This window comes from Oryctolagus cuniculus, chromosome 5 (assembly GCF_964237555.1).
Source record: "Oryctolagus cuniculus chromosome 5, mOryCun1.1, whole genome shotgun sequence".
NCBI lineage: Eukaryota > Metazoa > Chordata > Mammalia > Lagomorpha > Leporidae > Oryctolagus > Oryctolagus cuniculus.
In genome coordinates this window covers 124,062,819-124,089,241 of record NC_091436.1, presented here as the reverse complement: position 1 = coordinate 124,089,241, position 26,423 = coordinate 124,062,819, and the positions used below count along the sequence as shown (strand labels likewise).

The 26,423-nt window shown below is 41.4% G+C and overlaps 1 protein-coding gene and 1 long non-coding RNA gene across 3 annotated transcripts in view; one reads left to right on the top strand and one right to left on the bottom strand.

Moving 5' to 3' along the window:
- Positions 1–345: 345 nt before the first annotated feature.
- ENPP5 (ectonucleotide pyrophosphatase/phosphodiesterase family member 5) lies at positions 346–8,885 on the bottom strand. 2 transcript variants are annotated; one of them, XM_008263003.4, is made up of 4 exons: positions 8,756–8,885; positions 5,726–6,589; positions 4,044–4,220; positions 346–1,722 (listed from the first exon to the last, which is right to left on the bottom strand). In XM_008263003.4, exons 2-4 carry the CDS (start codon positions 6,552–6,554, stop codon positions 1,295–1,297), a joined length of 1,434 nt encoding a protein of 477 aa, XP_008261225.1. In that variant the 5' UTR covers positions 6,555–6,589; positions 8,756–8,885; the 3' UTR covers positions 346–1,294. The 2 variants fall into 2 exon arrangements, with proteins under 2 accessions (XP_008261225.1, XP_002714505.1); XM_002714459.5 differs by having other exon boundaries at positions 8,631–8,859.
- Positions 7,319–26,423, top strand: part of LOC103349769 (uncharacterized) — a 53,607-nt gene continuing 34,502 nt past the window's right edge. Inside the window, exon 1 of the long non-coding RNA XR_007923270.2 lies at positions 7,319–8,494. This is a non-coding gene — a long non-coding RNA (uncharacterized lncRNA). The remainder of the gene's footprint in view (positions 8,495–26,423) is intronic.

Genomic DNA, 26,423 nt, shown 5'->3' with positions numbered 1-26,423 from the left:
ATGTGTGCTCATCTATTTTAGGATTATCTAATCGAATGCAGACTTCTGGAGAGTTTGCTACCTTTTAGATTGCTAGTCTACACTTCATTTCCATGTGCTGCATACAAAGTGTGATCATGGAGACATGCAGGTAAAACCACCTCTAAAATGTTAAGAGCTTTTATAAATGTTCTATAGAACATTTCCCAGTTACTCAATTCTATCCTTTAAGAGGATTTTAATAAAATGAGTTAGGTGTTACTCTTCTTTATTAGTATTATCATATAAAAAAGAAAACACCTAATTTTAGGGAGCACTTAAATTCAGTTTTGTGTTAAATTTATTTATTGGAAATGCAGAATAACAGAGATCATCCATCCACTGATTTATTCCTCAGATGCCCACAATAGCCAGGACTGGGCCATACTGAAGCCAGAAGCTACCAGAAAAACAAAGAAACAAATATTGTTGTATCTAATTTTAATGTGATTATTAGTGATTTGATTTTCAAAGAAGCAAATAATTACAGACAAGAGAAGACATTTGTGGAAGTGTTGCCTGATCTCTTTTATCCAGGCCACTGTTGGACTACATGGGAAATAAATGTATATTCTTGATATCTTCATTACTATAAAATCAGAGCCATATGATATTGATGGAAACAAAATGTTTAGAATAAATCTGTCAGTATTTGGATTTCTTTTGGGGGGAAAATAAATGCAAACTCATGTTGTTTGGAAAGAAATATGATAAGAAATGCCCATATATGCAACCTGCTGTTGTCATATTTAGTTTTCAATAGTTTTAGCTGCTTATTTTCCAACTTCAGGAGATAAATTTCTAAATTATTCAAAGATTGTTAGAAATTTCACTCAGTATAAGCACTGAATAATAAGAATTCTGTGACATGGATGCAAGAAATTATTGTTTTTCAATCAAGAGACATAATTGTCCATAAAGTGCATTTCAAAGAAAAGTACCCCCTAGGGAATAATTTAAAGTGCAATGTATAAGGTACTTTGAAAAGTGCAAAGTTGCTAAATATATACATTATAGGTGCCAAGTCCAAATAAAGCAGTTTCTTATCTATCCCTCCACTAGACAGAACAATGGAAACATATATAAGCCTTTGCAGGTCTAAGTATGTTAGTCCATTTGTGTGTGCACATGTGTGTATGACTGTGCCTAAATACATATATTACTGCTTGATGGTCTCTGCAAATGTCTGAAACTGGTTTCCTAGAATTGAAACCTTTGAACACTGACACAGTTACGCAATCTCCACTTCAATATGCAATTCCACATCAGCATAGCGTTAGGCTTGTAATAATGGTTGGACTATTTCAGCCTGCAGATCTTGTAAGGCAGGCATTTGACTTTGAATTAAATGTTTAATGAAAACTGCAAAAAATACAATCACGATAACGCTGCCAAGGGCGAGTCCTATGAAATAAGGGTATGCCTCCTCTGGCTCATATTCTCCTGGTTGGTCACTACCAAGGAGGAGGGTAGTACTCTGTGTATAGGGAATTGCTTTTGGAGTTGCTGAATTGAGCAGATCCTGGACATTCCTGAGTGATCCATTGTGTGGCATAGCAGTGATATTGAGGAGGTGGCACAGCATTGGGTACAGATCTGTGGAGTTCATGGCTTCTTTTGTGAAATTCTTTCTGAAGGCAGGACCGTGGGCTAAAAATATTGGATGCATTTCTGCTAATGCATTATCATAACCGTGGTTGCCTACTGTAAAGAGAAAATGCATGAATACGTTAGCCAACCAGATGGCACTGAAATGGAAATAACTGTTGTACTCATATGGTCAAGTTCTGAACTTAAATGCAGATTTTATCTAATTTGACTTTAAAAATAAAATAATCCTTTACAAACAATCTCTGCTGTTGTCATTTCCACCATTTACTTCAGGAAATGAAAAGTTAAATGATCACAAACGTTTATTCCAGGCCAACATTGTCTCCAGCAGCAGAGAAGACAAGGTGAAGAGCAAAGGTGAACCACATCAGGGGAAAACAAGTTATTTTTGGGTTGTTTTTTTTTTTTGGGGGGGGGGTTGGAGGGGGCGGAGCTGGGAAACTATTATTCAGCAGATATTCACTGAGTATCTAATGTTTCAGTTGTTTGACAGGTAAAGGGGGTAAAGGTGCATTTCATCCTAATCATGAGGACAAACTCATAATTAGCAATGAAAGGAGGAAAACACTACATAAGGAAAAACAAAGACACCACATAAATCGAGCCTCCTGTTAGAGCTACAATCCATTTCTAAAAAAAACAAAGGTCAGGGCTTGTAGAGTGGAAAAGTCTCTGTGGGGGTTCAGATCAGGATCCAACTTAGCATTGTATAATTTAGTGAGGCTACAAATAAAAACTTTACTTCTGCCATATGTATCAAGTGATACAAACTGAAGAGTAGAAACTATGTAACAAAAGCCTGTGTGATTGGTGTAACATCAGGGCACAAGACAGAGGAGCTATTGCGGCTAAGATGGAAACCCAAGAAGACTGACACACTTTATCTTAAAAGAGGTGAGGAGAATGATGAGTGAATCAGACTCTATCTGTACTTATGACAAGGAAATATCCAATGGGAACATGAACATAGCCCCTCCAAAAATCCTAAGTCAGTTTCTCTGAAAGTCATGAATGGATCCTTAGTCATCTTAAAATAATTTGAAATCTGCCAGGCAAATGCATCTAAAGAAGTCATTCTAACTGCTACAGTCCTTTCAAGTTTCTTCACATAAAAATAATGCTAGATTCACAAATTGCTAGTAATTAGCTGGCAGGAGACTGTGCTGTTCTATTGAATTTATTGATGATAACATTGAGAAATGTGCCACCATATGATATACAATTGATTGGAAGACAGTCGTGTTCATTTATATGAGAAGTTTAGATCAAGACTCATTGTGAGGACAAAGGTAATTCTCTTACACCATAAGTCTTATTAGAAAACCAGGCTGAAATTGAAATCATATGATTTATATAAACCCTTCCTACAGATAGAAGACTTTGTTTAATGGTGACTGTGCCAGCCATCAAATGCTTGGTCCAGGAAGCAGTATTTAAACTGATGCCTAAGGGCAGTGGGTCTCACAATTCCTTGTGAATGTGGCTCTGGGGTATGGTGGAAACACAGGTTTCTAGATACTATCCTCACAGTTTCTAACTCAGAAGGTCTGGGTAGGCCCCAAGAATTTGCATTTCTAACAAGTTCACAGGTGATGGGGATGCTGCTGAGCCAGGGAACACACTTTGAGAACCACTCCTGTTTGCTATTAGGGCTTAATTATCTTGTGACACTTTGGCTAACAGTGACTACAGTGGCCAAAATTTACTTATTTGTTGAATAAATGAACAGAATGCAACACAGAAGGAGCATTATTTTTTTTTTTTTGCTACCAAAACACAGGTAAAAAGGGTTTTGTATTAAAGTTCACCAAGCCAAAACTTCTAGAGAACCCTCAAATTACTGTTAACTGTACAATACAAATGTCCTCTAAGAACAGTTCTTTTCTGAACAATTCCTGTAACGTAAGAGCTACCTCCACAGTATGTGAACATCTGAACATGTAAGGGTGCACAGGCAAGGAAATGGTTTCAAAGGACTTCTTGACACATTTCCCCTACATGATTAAACATTGATTTACATATCATTATACATATATGAAAACTTTTAATAACCAGAAGCCACATATCTGTACACATCTAGTAAGAGTCGTGGATGCACTACAGATGCCATTTTCAGGCAAATGCTTTTCTTGCGGTCAAAAAAAAAAAAAATGACAAATTCAATTCTACTGAAAGGGACTTTTTTTTTTTTTACACTTCTGACACACATTATATATATATATACACACATATATATACATATATATATGGACCAGTGTCTAAAAAGCATTTCTTGATAAGTATTGTCAAAACCAATTCCTTCAACATTCAAGTAACAGGAAAAAAACATCAGCAAGTGAACTGCTGTATTATCCACAGCCTCCAAGTCAGCAAAAAACGATGGAGAATGGGAAGAAATACTATAACATACTCACACAAAAAGTCATCTGACTTATTCTGTAAAATGTACCATCCTTCGTCAGCCACTGCTATGATTGGTTGAATTCGATTGTTGTATTTGTAATGCCATCTTTCCGGAATCTCCTCTTTTTTGTAAACAGTAAGATTAGGATGGGCATGAGCTAGTGCTTCATAGACCTCATCAAATTTACCTAGAAAGAAGACAGAGGCTCTCAGAACAAGATCCTTAACTACTAAAATGCAACAATCACCCAGGAGACCCCATGCTGAGAGAAAAAAGCCAGGAAACACAGTGAAATATGGGTGGACATATTAGAACTACACATACACACACACAGTGGGCAAAGAATCTTGAGGGGAAAAAATTATTCTTCTGTTGTAAATAAATTCACCTTAAATAATTAGAGGGCATTTTATAGAATTGGAAATCTCTAATATCTAAACAAAGACTTAAATACATACATAAAAGGGTTCTTCAACAAGTGCCTAGCAAAATGGAATTAAATGTCTCTTTTGGTGCAAAAATATTTTGAAACACATGATTGCTTCCTCATTTCCTGTTTACTTTTTGAAGACCCTTCACATATGCATGCGCTTACATACATGTGTCTTAATTATTAATGGCATGAAGTAAAATGTGTAGGGTACCTGCAACATTTGAAAACAAAGAGCTGGGTTCTTGTAGTTATGAGTGCAGAGACAAGGAACCTCTAGACAAGAAACAACAATAACAACACGTTAAGCAGAGGGTGGAAGCTGGAGAAATGTGGACTGGAGGTGGTAAACAGCTCATCAAATAGAAAGGTCCTCAAAATCCTGGGGGTGTTTAAAAAAGTGCTCTATGGAACTGCAAATATGGTGCACCTGCTGCTCCTTGTCCTCAATCCTTTTCTTGCTTTGTTAATCCACTTGTTAGTGCTTTGTCCCTGCCTCCCACACCTCAATAAGAGAACACCATTTCAATTGTATGAGGAATATTGAAGAGGCAACATGATTTTTCTTAAGGGAAAAAAGCCTTATTTGTGGAAAACTGTTGTGTGTAGGAGTACATGCATGGTCTACCACTCACAGTCTCACGTGGTTCTCTTAACTGCCTTGTGAGGGGCAGAATTCTCATTTGTTAGTCCAGCTTTTGAAAATCTGCTCTTTTGATACGTAAGCTACCAGGTGATACAATGTAAGTCAGAAGAGCAGCCCTGAGTTGTGTGATCTCTAGAGGTCAAACCTTCTGACCTTTTTTACCTCTTTAAAATGGCGGCAATACCATGGGGACAGGTTTGGGATGAGGATTCCAAGTGAGGCTTGTAAGATGTTACAGGCCTTGTTACTATCGTTCTTACTCATAAATAAGGAACATGCTTGTGCCATCTCAGATTGACCAAAGCTCTTCCTCCTTCTTACACCCTATGGATTGCTTATTAAGCAGGTCCTAATTAAGAATCTATAGAAGGCTTAGAGCCTCCATGAAATCACTGTGACTGTATTAAAATTCTGTATCTATCGTTCTGTCTCAATTTTTCTGAGAAGGGAGGCTGCAAATTGGACTTGGAAAAGAGATTTTTGTCTTTGCAGTGCCTAAAGATTAAATCTCAGAATACTGCCATGACAAAGGCACAGAAGTGGGAATCTCATCATATAATCACACCAGGCAAACAAACTGGCCTCTGGTCACCATGCCCCCACGGGTCAGACTCACCTTCTTTGGGCAAGATGGCAGCTACCGGAGATCTGTCAATCAGGGTATAGTGTTCTTTATCCACATACTGGTCAAGTTCTATCACCCTTTGCTTAGAACACTGGGTCATTCCATGATCACTTGTGATGATGAGGTTCACAGTGTTCCACAACTTTGCATTTTTCAGCATTTGTATGAGATATCCTAACTTCTTGTCAATATCTGATATGACAGGCCCCATGAGGGGACTGTCAGGTCCCAAATGGTGACCCATGTCATCAGGCTCTTCCCAATAGAGAAGACCAAGATTTATGGGCTCTTTTGATGTAAACCACTCAATAATTTTGGCAACTCTATCTTCGAATGACATGGACTCATTGTAAGGCATGTAATGAGTAGGAAAACTGTTATGTATCTTTACATCTGCTCCAGGCCACATGGCTGCACCACTGCTATGTCCTTCCCTCTGATTGGTAACCCATATTGGTGTCGCTTCTTCCCAAAACTCAGAATCATAAATATTCATGTCATCCAAGGAGAAAGATTTGTTCAGAATAGGATCAAACATGTCATTTGCCACAATCCCATGATTCTCTGCAAAGAGGCCAGTTACCAAGGTATAATGGTTAGGGTAGGTCTTTGTAATAAAAATATTAGTAACTTGCTTCACATGCACACCGGATTGCATGATATAATGAAAATGGGGTGTTGGAACTTTATATAAGTAATCCCAGCGGAATCCATCAAATGAAACTAGTAGAACCTTTTGCTGGTCTGGTTGGAGAGAAAATGTAGTTTCAAGAGTTAGTGCAGCAAGTACGAAGGACACCAAGAGAAACTGTGGAGTCATTTTCAAAGTGCTTGATCAGTTCAGTGAAAGAAAATCTGCAGAATAAACATAAAGAAGTTAATAGCAATAATTTTGTTGTGTATACTTTGCCCCAAACTGAGAGTGAGGGTGCTTAGTAATCCCAGACTTTTCATAAGTCACAGCCTGGCAGAATTATGTTGCAGAACACTCCATGTTAAGCAAGAACTGTGACTGCATGTATTACAAAGCTATACTGTTTAGTTGCACTTTAAAAACTGCTTTACTTTCCAAGATTTTATAAAAATATTCCTCAGAGAAAATATTTAAATGAGCTTGCCCATAGCATTGAAAATGTGATATACTTTACATAAAACTTTTAAGAAGCATTTTCAGGTTCACCCAGACTTCTGATTTGTAATCACAAACTTTTATTCAGGGAAATACCTGTGAATATATCTATCATTATGACTACAGCAAATATAGGAACCTAGCATCAAGGAAGTATCGTTAGTAAATCCATTAACTGTGCACTGCATTGCAGCTTCAAAGCCAACTCTATGTTTGGTTCATCATGGTTAGAGATATTAGAAGAAAGTAGATGAAGTTGGTTTCCTGAAGTGAAATAAAATTTATTACATTGAAATTTACTTTGGGAATAAAATCTTAATTCACTCATTAATAATCAAATCATAGAAATCATAGCCGCCTTTTAAACATTCTAAATTAAGTATAAATAGAGGATTCTGAAACTTGATGTTGACCTTCCTAATGTTACAGTTTGTCAATATTTAATCTTATTGGTGATAACGTTTAGAATTTATTCTTTCCAAAACTAAATCTCTCTGGGTCAAGGTTTTTATTTCATTTTTAGATCTCCATATATTTCTAAAAAGCTTTTATTCAAGAAAGCTAATAAGAGGTCATATGGATAAACAATCTAAATTCTGTTAATTCTTATCAGGCTTGAACATCAGACAAGGATCCTTTGTTCTCCCTGTTTTCTGTCCATCTAGCATGAAGGTATTTAAAAACCCACCAAAATTTAGAACCAACCTTATTTTGTGTAAAGAAATCTCTTGAATTAGCTTCTTATATATTTCTAATTTGAACATGCCAAAGGCATTTTTCTACCTAAAAAAACCCAGATCATGTCTTGCTGTATTATAGGTAAAGATGAGTAAAAACTTGTCAGTACTCTTGGCTTTGTTTTCAGAAGCACAATTGACACATACATGTACACCATGTGTATTTGCCCGGGGTGATAATTCTATATTGTCTTTAAAATGCAATCTTACCATATGTAGAGGTTACTTAAACTGAAATTGTTTTAGGTACCAGAGACAATGGTTCAAAAATTAGAACTATTTCTTAAATGGCATTTTTTCCCCAGTTCTGGAAGGAATATTAAGAAATGGTTGCAATAGGAAACTGCAGATAAGTAGCTGCAAAACAGGTTTCCCAACATATCTAGCTGAGAATGAAGGTTCTTCTGTCTCTCTCTCTCTCTCTCCCCCCCCTTCTGCCCCCATTTTCTCTCTCACCTTCCCAACATGAAACACGTGATTTTCATCTATTTTAGCAAATGAATTCAACTATTGCGATATGCACGAGAGGCTGTTTTCCTGGGACAAAAAAAAATTAAGCAAGGACGAAGAGCTGTGTAAAGCTCATCACATAGAGGACAGAAAGCAAGGAGCAGAGGTGGGGGTGGGGAGGAGAAACCCTACTGATTTCTTTTTCATGCATAAAACGCTGCATAAAGTCTGAGTCCAGACTTCACTGGACTGCCTTCTAGTGCTTCCTCCCCCTCTCCTTCCCCTTCAAAGAGCCTTGGAAGTCTGGAGGGCGGGGGCAGAAGAGGGCACGCTAAGGAGCAGTGGGTTCATAGAGAGCAGGTGGACGTCTAGGGGAGGTGAGGACGCAACGCCTCATCTTCTTCACCTGAACTTCTCAGATGCCAAGAAGCGTCGCAGCGTCAGGTACGCTCCCAGTTCGCAGGCCTCTTGCCCACCTAGGCCAGCGGACGCCCTGACGTGGGCTGTCTGGTCGCGCAGGGGCAGGAGGAGGCAGCTTTGGGGCTGCCCGCTGGCAAGCCGTCGCCCACCCTGGACTCACCCTCGAAGCGATCCGGTCGGGCCGCATCGGTCTGGGGCTATGGGAAGGTAGGGCCAGGACGAGACACGGTATCCGCGGGGAGGTGGCGGGAGCGAGGGGCTTCCGCTGAACCCGCAGCGGCTCACCTGCACGCAACCACGGCGCAGAGCACCTGACCGCACCGCCTTCCCGCTGCTAGCCTCAGCTCTGGGTGCCCATTGGTTGCCATAAGATTGTCTCTTCGGCCCTGGCTGCCAAGCGAAAGCCAGGCTCCCAGGAGTCGCCGCCCCGCGTGTCAATCAACAGGATCGCGGGGCGGGCACTGCTTGGTTTTCCTGGATGGGGGGGGGTTGGGGTGGTGGGGTAGCGAAGGGCTGCAAGGGCCCCGCGGGGAGGCCCCGGGCGGGGCAGGGGATGCTGACTTGCTTAGCCTGGTGCTCACTGAAGGTTTCTCGCTGCGTTGTCACACAGGGCTTTTCCCTTCCAGCGGCCAGGTGTATCCGTGGGCCCGTGAGGCTGTAACAGTGTGCTACCGCCCCTGCCAAAGCACTCTTAACACTGGTTTTGCTATCAGCTGCTTTTGTTTCCAGATCTCTTACCCCAAGCTCCCCTCCCCTCCATGCCCCTTTGCCACGGGCTTTGCTCCGAGGTTCACCTGAGCACAGGTGTCGAGGGGACGATACATTTTTCTTTGATTTTTTTTTTTAATCATCTGGCTTTACCTACTTTAAATTCAGAAAGGAAGTGTCGATCTAAGTTAGTCTGAAGCCTAACGTTTGCTGTCCAGGTGTTCGCGATTGAGGTCTCTAAGGGCTATGTGACCAGCACCTAGGAGCAGCACCTAAAAAGGCGCACACTGAACTTGGGTTAATTTGCTCAGGGAAAGGGGGCGGCAAGGCTATTCGGATGGCTGCTATGGGCTCCTCACTCTGATCTAGCTTGGTTTGCAAATATGCATTAAGGCTACAAACTTCAGACCCATTTCCGGTGTTTCTGATTAATGGCCCCATTTCTTCTTTTCCAGTACTGGAACATATCCATTCTCTCTCTGCCTCTCTCTCTCTCTCTAGTCAATGATATGTTTAGACCTGAGGGAGTGTTGGCAGGTGCATAATTTGCCAGTTTTATCCCAACTGTATTTACCATAAACTATAGCAGTGGTGTTGAGCTACTCTGCTACAGTTGGTCCTTTTACCCATTGAGCTACTCTGCTACAGTTGGTCCTTTTACCCAGTTTCTAGCCTTAATTCTGACCTAATGTGAATAGAACTCCAATTCTGTATGCAATGAGCATTACTATCTTCTGTGGTTGTTACAAAGTACTTCTCAACATCTAATTTGCCGGCAGAACTGTAGGCATAACTGCATTGGTGGCTTTGGCTCCTGTCCACTGTGCAGGATCTGTAAAATCGATAGACATTCCTGCTGCTGTCTAAGTAATCAAGGCAAGCATTTTGGTCACAGCATTTTATCTTTCTACTTCTAATAGAGGAGTAGTTCCAACTGCTGCCATCACTAACTCCTAATTGAATCATACCATCCCAAAGGCATCTGGGGCACTCTGTTGTGGACATTTACTGTAGTAACTTGTTTATGGTTTTCAACGTGTGGAATGGGGTTTAAGAAGGAGTCTGGTTTTTGATTGTAAGCCAGACCCAGAGACAGTGAACTTGTACAGCTTGTTCCAAGTCCCTAAGCTTTGTCCTTTGAAACTGATAAAACTTGGAACATGCTAGCCCAATCTGAGAAATCCTTGTCTGCCCCCAAAGAAGCCAATTCTGTGTTTCCCTCCAATGCTCAAAGGACAACTGATGCTGATCAGAGGGTAGGAGTATTGAAATTAGCTCTGTTTTTGGCATGGATCATTGATTATTATTGAGCTCAGTTCAGATGACAATCTACCTTGCTCTGAAAACTTCTCATGGAAATCATAGTTGTGTTCACCAGCTATACCTATGGAATAGGCCTGGTACAGCTGTTGACCATGGTTTGCAGTACAGACAGCTCCTCACAAGTGTTTCAGCAATGCCAGAGACACCTTTCAGATCCCCATATACTGGCATCTAGTGTTGAACTGGTAGGCTTGTTTTTTAAATTCATGTCACTAATGGAGGGGAGGGTACTGGTTTAAATAGTGTGGAGGAACAAGACTGTAAATTTCCACTTATGAAAGAATTCATGCTTACATATCCGTCCCTACCCACCTGCCTTGCTGTTGCCTCAGTTTTCATCCAGCAGAAGCCACCACCTGTGTCAGACTCTAGCTCTTCCTTTTTTTTTTTTTTTTTTTTTTTTTTTTTTTTTTTTTTAAGATTTATTTATTTGAAAGAGCTGCAGAGGGAGAGAGAGAGACAGACAGACTTCCATCCACTGGTTCAGTCTCCAAATGGCAGCAATGGCTGGAGCTGGGTTGATCCAAAGCCAGGAGTCTAGTGCTTCCTCCAGGTCTCCCATGCAGGTGCAGGTTCAGGGGCCTGAGGACTTGGGCCATGTTCTACTGCTTTCTCAGGCCATAGCAGAGAGCTGGATCAGAAGTGGAGCAGCCAGGACTCAAACCAGCACCCATATGGGGTGTCAGTACTGCAGCCACAGTGTTGGCCCTCTTTTTTTTTTTTTTTTTTTTTTGACAGGCAGAGTGGACAGTGTGAGAGAGAGAGACAGAGAGAAAGGTCTTCCTTTTGCCGTTGGCTCACCCCCCAATGGCTGCTGTGACCAGCGCGCTGCCTAGAAGCTTCTCCTGGTCTCCCATGCGGGTGCAGGGTCCAAGGACCTGGGCCATCCTCCACTGCGCTCCCAGGCCACAGCAGAGAGCTGGACAGGAAGAGGAGTGACTGGGACAGAATCCGGTGTGCCGGCACCGCAGGCGGAGGATTAGCCTATTGAGCCGCGGCACCCGCCTCTTCACTTATTTTATATTATTGAATCAATAGTTGTATTAGGGGGCCTATAAGGAGACAGAAAGAACAGATAGGCATATGGCTCTGTAAAGGAAAATCTGTTAGGAGAATTGGCTCACGTGGTTATGGCAGCTAAGTCCCCCCACAGTTGTCTGCAGGCTGGAGATGCTGAGGTACAGGTAGTGTAGCTCAGTTCAAGTCTGGGGGACTCAGAACCAGGGAAGCCAAAGGTCACTTTAATCTAGACTTAATCTAAATGTAATTACATATGCAAAGATCCTAGTTCCAAATAAGGTCGCATTCAGAGGTTCCAGGAAAATGTGAATTTTGGCAGACTACTTTGCAACCCAGTATGCATGTCTAACAAAATTTTAACTTATGGCCCAGCCTGAGTCAAAAGCTTATGAATTATTAAGAATGACTCCTATCAAGGAAATGACAATATCTGGGGATGATGAGGATTTGAAGGAACAGTGCTGTGAAGAATGGCACAGCCACATGAAAAACAGTTTGGATGTTTTTTATCCAGTTAAATGTACCCTTATCATACAATTCAGAAATCCTACTCCTAGGCATCTATCCCAGAGAAATGAAGATAGGTGTCTGCTGAAAAACTTAGGTTTTTATAGCAGTATTATTCGTAAACACCAGAAATTAGAAAGAATCCCAGTGTCCTTCAACTGGTGAAGAGATAAGCAAATTATAGTCTATCTGTGAATCGAGCACTCTGCGGTAAGCAGAAGGAATGAAATACTGATACATGTGACAGCATGCATGGGTTGTGGAAACATCTTGCTGATGGCAAGCAGCCACACAGAAGTGGTTCCATACTCATTGTACCTTTAACTTTTAAAATATGTCCAAAGGATTCCATTTGTATGACATTCTAGAAAAGGCAAAACACAGGGAATAGGGATCCTGTTGGTCGGTGGTTGCCAGGAGCTGGGACTTGTTGGAAGGGATTGTCTCCAAAGACGCATGGGAAACTTTGTCACAGGAAGGAATTTAGATTGTGGTGGTAGTCACAGGGCTAAGTTTGTCCGTGCACCACCCTGCTGAAAATGTTTGATCAGTATGGAATTATATCTGAAATGGAAGCAACCTAAAACAAGCCTCACTTTGGGAACCCCTCCCTCACCTCCCCACAAAATTCATGAATTGGAGCTGGTGGTGTTTGGCTTACAGTCTCGGTTTTTTTGGTGTTGATGAGAGTTTATTAGTTCAGCCTGAAGAATAAGGACTGGAAAGTACAGGAAGTCCTTGGGGCCACTGCTCTGCTGGTTTTCATGTTTTACCTCATAATGTGAAGCCTGGAAACTACACAGCCAAAGCAAAATCAATTATTCTCTAGGCTAGGACTCCATGTCTTCTACTGAATAACTGGATTAGTCTAGAATGTACTAATGCAAACAGAAGTGATGGTAGCCTTTTAATATTTGGTTCAAGGCCTATTTTGTGAGACATTCTCAGGAAAAGCCAATGAGAAAACTGCATATGTCTTTGTGGTGTTGAGGGTAAAACTCAGCACCATGATCTTGGTTCTTTGCAAAACACATCCCATCCCTTAGATGCCTGAACATACTCAGTTTAACCTCACTTTTATTTTGAAAAGTATTGGCTTGTTATGAAAACTGCAGTTTGCAAGTTTACTGTCAGTGAGGGAGGTTCTCCAAGATCAAGATTTTTTTTCCACTCTGCCTGTTTACATTTTAAAGAAAAACGTTATCATCCTTTGCACCTGTTCTGGGGCTTACTGGTGCACTGAGTTCTCTGGCAAGTGTTCTGCTTTGCCTCTTCACAAAGCTTGTTGAACTGCTTTATGCCTTATGCCTTTCTTGGCACAGAGGCGCAGGGGAAGTCATGGGAGGGTTCTCCCTGCCCTGTTCCTGGATGGCTGCAATTTAAAAATTGGAGACCAATCTTTGCATTAAGGCGTTTCTCCTAGGAATGATGCCATATCCACTCCATATCTATGAGACATTTACATACACACATGTGTGACTAAGTCGATCTGATTCACTCTGATTAGCATCATTTGTTGGAGAGAAGAATCCCTGACAGGAGTGACAATGGGCATTGTCTTTTGAAGGTGAGTTAATGAAGGAGACCATGCAGAGGAAAAAAGACAACAGAAAAAGGAAGGGGAACAAATCCAGAGCTGATGTCCCTTGTAACTTACTCAAGACTAGGCTGTGCTGTGTGCATAATAAAGCAGCTGCCTGCTGGATAGAGAAATGAAGTCCCAGGCAACAGTGGTTCCTTGGCTTATGGAGGTTTTCCAAGTTCATCCTTCATTAAATTTTGAATAGCCTTTGTTATAGAAAATTCATATGAAATATAAAATGCTTGAAAGCTTTGCGATTGTTTTTAAATTTTTTTTAACATAAAGAGAACAGATCTCATAGATACAGTTCTGCGAAACATATTTTCCTCTCTTCATCCTCTCTCCTTTTATTTTTTTATTTAATTTTTGTAGTAACATACTTTCAATTTACTTTATAATCACGGGCTTAATGCACCATTAACCATAATATTCAAGAAGTGAAAAATAGAACCACTGTTCCACAGGAATATAGATAAGGGCTATAATAATCAAATCATAGGATGTCAGTTTCAGTCTTAGACTTTTTTGTATTCTATATTAACTACCACATTATCTGAGAAAGTATGGTATTTTTGTCTTGGGGACTGGTTTATTTCACGAAGCATAGTGGTCTCCAGTTGCATCCATTTGGTTGCAAAAGACAAGATTTCATTCATTTTAATGGCTGAGTAATATTCCATCGTGTATATATTTACCAGTTTCTTTATCCAGTCATCAGTTGATGGATATCTGGATTGATTCCATATCTTAGCTATTGTGAATTGAGCTGCTACAAATATGGGGGTACAAATAACTCTTTTGTATGCTGATCTCGTTTCCTTTGGATAAATCCCCAGGAGTGGAATGGCTGGGTCATATGGTAGATCTACTTTTGTATTTCTGAGGAATCTCCACCCTGTCTTTGTAACAGTTGTACTAGTTTGCATTCTCACCAACAGTGCATCAGGGTACCTTTCCCCCACATTCTCACCAGCATTGATTATTTGATTTTTGGTTGCTAGCCATTCTAAGTGGGGTAAGGCTAAATCTTATGGTCGTTTTTGTTTGCATTTCCTTGATGGTGAGTTATCCTGGAGGGCCTTGGGAATGGGGCTGGGAGTTTGGAGTTGGTACTCAAGGGCAGCAGTGGGCAATAGAAGGTTTCCAAGGAGGGAAGAACCTGACTAGAGCCATAAAGAGTCGCCAGCGATGCCCAGTGACACAGTACCCTAGCACCTTCATCTTTAATTAATGTCAGTGTTTAATTTACCTTAGAATTGGTGTTGCTTCTCCGATGAACTCTTTTGACAGGCACTACCAGTTCTCATGCCAAAGTCCAGGACAACCCATTCTTACAGTCCTCCTGCTTAAAAGTGTAAAGTCCTTTGGCATTTTGTTGAGTGTGCCTGGAAGAACAGTGTGCATTTTTTTTTCTTGGCAACATCTATTGGCCCATTCCTCATGTGCCATTTATGTGGCACTTATTGCTAGGGTATGTGTTTTCCATGGCTTCTGAATTTGGGGCTATAAACCTGTCATGAAATTGCAGCGCTGTGCGTAAAAAGAAATAGACATGTCAGTATGAATGGAATTATACTTCGCAGTCACTTAAGAAGAGGGTATTGTTGTCAGCTGCAGGTTTGTAATTTTTGTTCAGCTAAGCCAGCAATATAAAATGTGGTGTGCAAGACGGGAACAGTTGGAGGAGCATTTTACACTTGCTGCAATGGGTACCATAACCTCATTGGAAAAACAATGATCACAAATCCACTCCTCTAGGCAGCTGTATGTAGAAATAGGAGTATAGCAGAGATGGATGGCAGGAGGACAGTTATAAGGCTAGAATAATGGCCTGTGTGGGAGCAGAAGTGGGTGTGAAATGGTAAGTAACAATATTACTAGAATTCTAACAACAGTGCGTACTATTTCGTGGCAGCCAGATGCCAGGTGCTGTGCCAGGCAGCACATATACCTTATAGCGTGTAGTCTTCATCACGTCCCTATAACACAAAAATGAGTCTTTTCCTCTGCCAGCTCAGAAAGAAAAATCTCAGAGGTCACTCCACTAGTACATGGCAGAACCAGATGGTTAATTCATCTCAATAAGACCCCAAAGGGTAGACACAGAAAGATATTCTGGGGGACACATGGGACCTTCAGTGACATGACCTTCACAGTGACACGACCTTAGCTCCATAGAAACCGAGCTCAGGGTTTGCTGACATGGAGTCCAGGCTTTATGGTAGGGTTGAGGATTCTGAATTTCCTCCTTGGCCTGAGATCCTTAGTGGAGATCCTCCAAGGGTGTAGAGCACAGAGGAGGTATGGCTGACAGTCTTGGATCCATGAAGCAGGATTTGACATTTTACCTGTCAATGGAAAAACTCCATTCCCTTATCAAGTGATGTGGACCTGGAGAACTCTCACCATGTCTCCCTTCACCAACCAGTACATGGAAACTGTTGGAAAGAGGTAAGCAAGTAGGATTGGAGTAGTCGCCAGAGAGGGGCACTCCAGTAGTGGATATGGACCTTGGAATTAAGATGACGTTATGTAGAAGCTGGCTTCTCAGTACTGAAATAGAAGGTACAGAAATCTGTGAATAAAGGGTTTGAAGCTGTGAAGAATCGTTCATAGGAGGAAACATGGATATCAGTAATCAGGGCCATGCATTGTGCAGAATTGAAAGTGAGAGCCCCCACAATGTGTAACTGGAGACGGACCAATTCATAACTAATTGGAGTAGCTGCCGTGATCCTTGCTCTGTGATGAGTACTGAGGGAATTGGATTCAGCCAGATGTAGAGACCCTTTCTGCTTCCAAAGGGATGATAATGCTGCTTAGAGAGATGGCACAATGCACATGAAATCATTGCAAACAGTAGAAAATTGTGTCTAATCAAAGGCTAACTTGATAGTGTTTGAAGATCTCAGGAATTTAGACCATTTTCATTGGGGGAGGAGTTGTTCTTCCTATGCCAGAACATTCAGTAACATGCTGCCTTTTCAGCTTACCCTGTTTTCATTTTTCCAGCATTTCTTTAAAGGGATTTCATTACTAATGAACGATTTGAAGACACAGCCTTAAGGTGGGACAGTGGTAGTAACAGTACTAGCTTGGCAGGAGTTTTGGGTTACCGCCCCCCCCCCCCATAACCTTCATCACTTGTATCCATTCTCTGTATAATGTGGCCAGAGCTTTGGGTAGCACATCTGGTTGTCCAAATTGTATGGAAGGAGTGGTCTTAGATGGAAATAGGTTAGTGGTGAATGACGTAGCTAATTTAGCAGGGCCCTGGAAGGACCAATACTGGAAGAATGAGGACAAGAAGTTAGGAGGAAGAGGCATGTGGGACCTAGGATTGTGGGCACCAAGTACACAGACATGTCATGGTAATGCTCACTAGGTTGCTTCTGCAAAAAGGGAATTTCAACTCTGAGGTGGACAGAATGACTAAACTGGTGGATAGTGGCCAACCTTTCTTGATGATTACTATACATCACAGTACTAGTGCAGTGGGCCCACGGGCAGCCATGGGAATGAAGGTGGAAGTACGCAGGTACCTAACACAGAGGCATTACATTAACTGAGGCTTATTTAGTCATTGATGAATGTAGGAATCAGAGGTTCAATGCTAAGCCATCAATTGAGGGACATAGAAGAGTTTGTCCTTTCCAGAAGTTGCTTCTACACTGATAATGGATCAACACTTCACTGAAAGACTTCAGAATGCCTGATCTAGCAACATGGCTTCCAACATGGCTTCCCACAATCTCTCTTCAGATGAGGGACCAATCTTTCTGAAGAGGAGATATAGCCACGATCACAGGATTTACTGGCTTCATCATGTATCCTAATAGCTAGAAACAGATGGCCTCGCTGAATGCCCCAGTGACCTTAGAGGCTCAGCTAAACGGACCTTTCAAGGAACATACTCTGGTGGTTAGAGCACAGTCCTCCATTTGGGGGTATATGCATTGAAATAACAACTGATTATATATATTTTATATAGAGACTGTATCCTGAATAGTTGGACCTGGGAACCAAGGAAATAGGAGTGGTCCCTAAACCCAAACTCCCCAGTGACCCATTTGTGGAATTTGTTCTTCCTATCCACTAATCTTAGGCTCTGTTAAGATAGAGACTGTAGTTCCCAAGAAGGGATTTGTCTCTACCAGAATACAAAGTAAGGGTTCTACTGAATTTGAAACTGTGTTTATTACCTGCTTATGTTGGACTCCTCCTGCCTGAGGTAGATCAGAAGGGAATTACATTATGATGAGTTTACCTGTGATGCCACAATGCCAGCCCCTTATGGTATTATTGAGGTAATTGACCCTGATTTTATATAGACAGAAACAGAAATAGAGATGGAGAGAGAGCTTCCATCTACTGCCTCACATCTCAAATGCCTGCCACAGCCAGGTCTGGGCCAGGCCAAAGCCAGGTGTCGCTCCCCCTCTTCATGGAGGAACGACACTAAACCCTGCCTACGCTTCCTATCCAAGTCACGGCACCATTATGTCGCTCCCCCTCTTCATGGAGGAACGACACTAAACCCTGCCTAGGCTTCATATCCGAGTCACGGCACCATTATGTCGCTCCCCGTCTTCGTGGAGGAACGACACAGGACCCTGCGTTGTTCTTTTGTCTGCTCGGCCCTCCCCGGGTTTGCTGCTGGTTCTTCCCGGGTTGGCTACTGACCCTTCCACCTCCGTGGAAGGGCGGTTCCCCCTGCCACATTCCCCACTTCCGCGGGGGAGCGGCACACCGCCGGCCGGCTCTCTCGGGGGCTGCACAGGTGTTCCTCAGGTGTTCCCCTTAGATGTTCCTGGTGCATGTTGTCTCTCTCCTCCTTTATAGTCCTCTTCCACCAATCCCAACTCTGCTACCCACAAGCTGAGTACGCTGCTCTCCTCCAATCAGGAGTAAGTCCTACAGTTTATTGGTTGAACTGGAGGCAGCTGCGTAGAAGCTGTTTCTCCCTTCTCAGCGCCATATTGTGGGAGAGCAGATGCATAGAATAAGTCTTAATTCCAGTAACTTAGTCTAGTCCGGGTTGCTCCCCACACCAGGAGTCAGGAACTCCATCCTGATCTCCCACATAGGTGGCAGAGGCCTAAGTAGTTCGGCCATTTTCCATTGCTTTCTCATGTACATTAGCAGGGAACTGGATTGAAAATAAAATAGCACTCCTATATGGGTTGCTGGCATCACAGGAAGTGGCTTGATAAGCTACACTACACTCTCCCCTTCCCCCAAAATCATATTTTTAAAGATTTATTTATCTGGGAGGGGGAGGGAGGGAGAGAGTGAGAGAGAGATTGATCTTGCATTCATGGGTTCACTCCTCAAATGCCCACAACAGCCAGGGTTGGGCCGTGCTGAAGCCAGGAGCCCAGAACTCCATATCAGTCTTCCACATGGGAGCAGAATCATCATCTGCTGCTTTCTCAGATGCGTTAGCTGGAAGCTGCATCAGAAGTGGAAGAGCCGGTACTTGAACTGGCACTCTGGTATGTGATATAGGCATCCCAAGCAGTGGCTTACCACGGTGCCACAATGCCTTCCCTTACTCTGATTATTATAGCTTAAAAGGAGAAAGGAAGGCATATGCTTAACTTTCCCGTTTTCTATCTCCTTATACTTCTGATTTTTGAGAGATGTTGTCTAATTTTTTAATTCACTAATTTAATCTTCAGCCGTATCCTGTTCTTTCAGTTTTAAGGTTTTTGTTGAGAGAGAGAGAGAGAAAGAGAGAGAGAGATGAGAACTCCCATCTGCTGATTCACTCCTCAAATACCCAAGAGTCAATCTATTTCTTCCCAGTGGGTGAGAGGGACACAGCTATATGAGCCATTGGTGCCCTCCAGGGTGCACATTCACAGAAAGTTGGGACACAAACCTAAGCACTTCAGTATGAGATGCAGGCATCCCAAGCGGCATCTTAACCACTGCTAAATGCCTACTCCCATCCTATTTTTCTTTTAACCGTTTGTGTAGTTTTTTCCCAGATATTTCAATTTTAACCATTTCTTATTTTCGTATTGTTGATAGCTTTATATATCTCTTTAGTAATACTTGTCATTTACATAAAATTCTTAGTCTAATCTTTTAACAACTCATAATTTTATTTCAGATGCTATATCTTGAAGATTAATAGATTTTTTTGAAGTAGTTTAACTCCTTAGTTAGCATGGTTATTTTGGAATTTTAAAAAAGTTTTATTTTTTTAGTTTTAAACAGATTCAATTATAGTTCAGATATAATTCTTTTTAATTTTATTTTATTTAAGGTATATAAGTTTCATATATCTCCTATATACAGATTTAGGAACATAGTGGCACTTCCTCCCTCTCCTACCACACTCCAACTCTTCTTTCCCCTCTCTTTCAGATTCTCATTCTTAATTTTTTTTTTTTTCAGGCAGAGTGGACAGTGAGAGAGAGAGAGAGACAGAGAGAAAGGTCTTCCTTTGCCGTTGGTTCACCCTCCAATGGCCGCCGCCGGCTGGCGCACTGCGCTGATCCGATGGCAGGAGCCAGGAGCCAGGTGCTTTTCCTGGTCTCCCATGGGGTGCAGGGCCCAAGCACCTGGGCCATCCTCCACTGCACTCCCTGGCCACAGCAGAGAGCTGGCCTGGAAGAAGGGTAACCGGGACAGAATCCGGCGCCCCAACCGGGACTAGAACCCGGTGTGCCTGCGCCGCTAGGTGGAGGATTAGCCTAGTGAGCCGCGGCGCCGGCCTCATTCTTAATTTTTACCATGATCTATTTTCTGTATCCTGAATGATCGTATATTTAACCCTGCTCTAATTAAAGGAGTTTAACAAATAGTATGAAGACAAAGAAAACCAAACACAACACTGTTCTTCAATGGAACACACAGGGCTATAAACAATCATCAAATCTCAAAATATCTTTCACTCCAATACATTACATTTCAGGCATTCTATTTGTTACCTCAGAACAGGGAAAGCATGATATCTGTCTTTTTGGGGTTGGCTTATTTCACTAAGCATAATGGATTACAGTTGCGACCATGTTGCAAAAGACTGGATTTCATTTTTTTTTTTTTTTTTTACAGCTGGGTAGTACTCCATAGTGTATATAAACTATAATTTCTTTATCTAGTCTCAGTTGATGGACACCTGGGTTGATTATAGGTATTGTGAATTGAGCTGCAATGAACACGGGGGTATAGATTACTCTTTCATATACTGATTTCTATTGGTTTGGGTAAGTTCCCAGGAGTGGGATGGCTGCATCATATGGTAGGTCTATTTTCAGATTTTTGAAGTATAGCCCTACTGTCTTCCACAGTGGTTGCCCCAATTTACACTCCCACCACCAGTGGATCAGGGTACATTTTCCACACACCCTTGCCAGCATTTGCCATTTGTTGATTTCTGTATGTAAGCCATTCTAACTGGAGTGAGGTGAAACCTCATTGTGGTTTTGATTTGCATTTTCCTTATGGCTAGTGATCCTGAGTATTTTTTCAAGTGTCTGTTAGCAATTTGAATCACTTGAAAAATGCCTGTTAAATCTTCTGTCCATTTCTTAACTGGATTGCTTTGTTGTTAAATTTCTTGAGCTCTTTATAGATTCTGGATGGTAATCCTTTTTAAGCCGTGTGGTTTGCAGATGTTTTCTCCCATTCTGTCAGTCATCTCTTCACTTGGATGAGTGTTTATTTTGCAGTTCAGAAGCTTTTCAACTTAATATAATCCCATTTGCCCATTTTGACTTTGATTGCCTGTGCTTCTGGGTGTTTTCCAAGAAGTCTTTGCCTATGACTATGTCCTGCAGAGTTTTCCCAATGTTCTCTAGTATTTCAGTGATATCAGGTCATAGATTTAGGTCTTTGATCCATTTTGATTGGATTTCAGTGTAAGGTGTAAGGTAGGGATCTTGTTTCATATTTCTGAATGTGGAGATCCAGTTTTCCCAGCACCATTTGATAAGAGATTGTCCTTGCTTCATGGGTTGAATTTTAGCTACTTTAGCAAAGATAAGCTGGCTGTAGATGCCTGGATTGATTTCTGCATTTTCTATTCTGTTACATTGGTTTACCTGTCTGTTTTTGTGCCAACAACAGGCTGTTTTGATTATAACTGCCATGTGGTATGTCTTAAAATTGGGTATTGTGATGCCTCAGCTTTGTTTTTGTTGGCTAAGATTCCTTTAGCTATTTGGGGTCTCTACTGTTTCCAGATGAATTTTGGCATAGTTTTCTCTAAGAGCTGCAAAGAATTCCATTGGTATTTTGATTGGGATTGCATTGAATCTATAAATTGCTTTTGGTAGTAGACATTTTGATGATGTTTATTCTTCCAATCCATGAACATGGCATATTTTTCCATTTTTTAATGTCTTCTATTTCTTTAGTATTCTGTAGAGATCTTTGATTTCCTTGGTTAAATTTATTCTAAGGTATTTTATTCTTAAAATCTTAAAAGCTCTTACCTGTGACATTGTCTGTACACAAAGGCTATTGATTTTTCTGTGTTGACTTTGTATCCTACCACTTTACCAAACTCTATGAGTTCCAGTAGTCTCTTAGTAGAGTCTTTTGGATCCCTTATATAAAGTATCATGTCATCTGCAAATAGGGATAGTTTGACTTCATCCTTCCCAATTTGTATCCCTCTGATTTCCCTTTCTTGCCTAATGGCTCTGGCTAAAACTTCCAGGTCTATATTAAATAGCAATGGTGAGAGTGGGCATCCTTGCCTGGCTGTGGATCTTAAGGGAAATACTTACAGCTTTTTCCCATTCAGTAGGATGCTGGATATGGATTTGTCATATATTGCCTTGATTATGTTTGAGGAATGTTCGAGGAATGTTCCTTCTATACCCATTTTGCTGAAGGTTTTTTTTTTTTTTATCATGAAAGGATGTTGTAGTTTATTAAATGCTTTCTCTGCATCTATTGAAATAACTATATAATTTTTGTTCTTCAGTTTGTTAATGTGATATATCACATTGATGTGAATGTTGAGCCATTCTTGCATACCAGGCATAAATCCCACTTGGTCCAGATGAATGATTTTTCTGGCTTGTTATTAGATTCAATTAGCTAGTATTTTGGGAGGATTTTTGCATCTATTTTCATCAGGAATATTGGTCTATACTTCCTTTCTCTGTATCTTTTTCAGGTTTAAGTATTAAGGTGATGTGTACTTCGTAGAAGGAGTTTGGGAGGGTTCCTTCCCTTTCAGTTGTTTTGAATAGCTTGAGAAGAATTGGAATTCGTTCTTTAAATGTATGGTAGAATTCAACAGTAAAGTCATCCAGTCCTGGGCTTTTCTTTGTTGGGAGGGTCTTTATTAATCTTTCTTTTAAGTAGACAGGCACTCTGTGATTGGGTGCATATGTATTTATTATGGTCACATCTTCCTGATGAATTGATCCCTTAATCATTACATACTGACCTCATTTGCCTCTTCTAACAGTTTTTTAAAGGTTTATTTATTTATTTGAAAGTCAGAGTTACACAGAGAAGGGGGGAGAGAGAGAGAGAGAGAGCGAGCGAGCTTCCATGCGATGGTTCACTCCCCAGTTGGCTGCAACGGCCGGGACTCTGCTGATCTGAAGCCAGGAGCCAGGAGCTTCCTCTGGGTCTCCCATGCGGGTGCAGGGGCCCAAGGACTTGGGCCATCTTTTACTGCTTTACCAGGCCATAGCAGAGAGCTGGATTGGAAGTGGAGCAGCTGGGTCTCAAACTAGCACCCATATGGGATGCCAGCGCCTTAGGCCAGGGTGTCAACCCACTGTGCCACAGCCCCGGCCCCATTTGAACAGTTTTAAAGTCTGTTTTGTCTGATATTAGGGTGGCAACACCAGCTCTTTTTTGCTTTCCATTAGCATGGAATATCTTTTTCTATCCTTTCACTTTCAGTCTATGTGTATCTTTGTTGGTGAGATGTGTTTCTTGTAGGCAGCAAGTAGATAGGTCTTGTTTTTTAATCCCTTCACCCAGTCTGCATCTTTTAACTGGAGAATTGAGGCCATTTACATTCAAGGTGACTGACCATGATGTGTCTTCCTGTACCCCATGTAATTATCAAGCCCCTCCTGTCAGTTTGTTTGCCTCTAAATTAAAAAAAAAAAAAACTCCATCTTGGTTTGGACAGTATCTTTTATAGGTCCTCTAATATTGGCTCTGTCCTTTGTTTTAGATCCTGTGTATTTAATCTGCTTGTTAGTTTTGTTTTCTCCAGATTTAAAGCAATACAACTCTAGATGGCCATACACATGAAACCATGGATGAAAGCAGTTTCTACAAGCTGACATTGCAGCTTCCTCAAGAGGACACCTCCTGTGGGGACCCTGTTTTGACTGCCATTCCCCACTCCACACCCTAAAGGGCCACCAGGAGAACGACCCCCTGTCAGCAGGAAGTAGCCAAGATGAAATCGACGTCCTGGGTCCCTACAATAGTAGGGTGTGGATTAAAAGAGGGGGAGGACTGAGGCTCTCTGGGTGGGCTAAGTGTCTGTGGGCCTCTCAGGCTTTAACAAAATGTCTTGTACATAAAGGCTATAAGCTGTGAACAAAAGATTTACTCTGAGACCTGATCCCAACTCTTCCCCACTGTGATATTCTGTACCCCAAACTAGCAACAGGGGGTGCTGGGTCCACCAAAGCAAACACTAGCTCTTAGTAGCTCCCATTCCAGTTGTCACCAGAAGGCCCCATGGTAGTTCTGGTCCTAGTTGGGTTCAGTGTGGCGGGCACTGCTGCCCTCAGCACAGCAGCCTTGGTTCTGGGTGAGCTAAGTGCTTCCCATATGCCAGCATCAGCCAACTCCAGTCTTCTATTAATCTGTTATATAGCCAGATAGTCTCTTAAAGTGGTTGTCCTGATTTTAGGCCCCTGCATTCTTAACCAGTTACTAAATTTCATTAGACAAAACATAGCTTCTGTTAAACTCATGTAGATACATACCTATTACTCTGCCCTAAATATCTTTCCTGATCCATATGATGTGGCTAAATGAAGGATTTTATTATTGTAAAAACACAAAGGGAGTGAAATAACACCTTGACCTTGACAGTAGGGACTCCATTCTGGGAAAGTGCTATCCCCCTCCCCTCCCCGTGAGACTCTGGTCTGAAACTATGATCCTCCAGTTGCATCCATTTCATTGTCAATGGTAGAATTTCATTCTTTTTTATAGCTGGGTAATATTCCATCATGTAAATATACCTCATTTTCTTTATCCATTCATTTGATGATTGACTCCTTGGTTGATTCCATATTTTGGCTATTGTGAAGAGTGCTTCTATAAACGTGATAGTACAGGTATCTCTTTGATACAAAATGCTCATGTCTTTTGGATGTACACATGGTAGTGTGATGGCTGGATCATATGGCAAGTCTATTTTGAGTTTTCTAAGAAATCTTCATACTGTTTTTCACGGTAGCTGCACTAATTTACATTCCTACCCACAGTGTTTAAGTGTTCTCCTTTCTCTACAGCCTCACCAACATTTGTTACTCTTCATGGTTTGGATTGTAGCCATTCTGACAGAGTCCAGGAGATAGCTCATTGTGGTTTTGATTTGCATTTCCCTAATGGCTAGTGATGTTGAGCATTTTTTTCATATATTGGCTATTTTTGTTTCTTTTGATAACTGTATATTAAGGTCCTTTGCCCATTTCTTTTTTTTTTTTTTGATTTTTTTAACTTTTATTTAATGAATATAAATTTCCAAAGTACAGAATATTGATTACAATGGCTTCCCCCCCATAACATCCCTCCAACCCATAACCCTCCCCTTATCCATTCCCTCTCTCCTTCCATTCACATCACGATTCATTTTCGATTCTCTTTATATACAGAAGATCAGTTTAGCATACATTAAGTAAAGATTTCAACAGTTTGCTCCCACACAGAAACATAAAGTGAAAAATACTGTTTGAGTACTAGTTATAGCATTAAATCACAATGTACAGCACACTAAGGACAAAGATCCTACATGAGGAGTAAGTGCACAGTGACTCCTGTTGTTGACTTAACAAATTGACACTCTTGTTTATGGCATCAGTAATCACCCTAGGCTCTTGTCATGAGTTGCCAAGGCTACGGAAGCCTTTTGAGTTCACCGACTCTGATCATATTTAGACAAGGCCATGGTCAAAGTGGAAGTTCTTTCCTCCCTTCAGAGAAAGGTACCTCCTTCTTTGATGACCCATTCTTTCCACTGGGATCTCACTTGTGGAGATCTTTCATTTAGGTTTTTTTTTCCCCCAGAGTGTCTTGGCTTTCCATGCCTGAAATACTCTCATGGGCATTTCAGCCGGATCCGCATGCCTTAAGGGCTGATTCTGAGGCCAGAGTGCTATTTAGGACATTTGCCATTCTATGGGTCTGTTGTGTCTCTCACTTCCCGTGTTGGATCATTCTCTCCCTTTTTGATTCTATCAGCTAGTATTTGCAGACATATTCTTGTTTATGTGATCCCTTTGGCTCTTAGTCCTATCATTATGATCAATTGTGAACAGAAATTGATCACTGGGACTAGTGAGATGGCATTGGTACATGCCACCTCAATGGGATTGAATTGGAATCCCCTGGTATGTTTCTAACTCTACCGTTTGAGGTAAGTCAGCTTGAGCATGTCCCAAATTGCACATCTCTTCCCTCTCTTATTCCCACTCTTATATTTAACAGCGATCACTTTTCAGTTAAGTTTCAGCACTTAAGAAGAATTGTGTATTGATTACAGAATTCAACCAAAAGTATTAAGTAGAACAAACAAACAAAAAATACTAAGAGGGATAACATATTAAGCTGTTCATCAACAGTCAGGGTGAGGGCTGATCA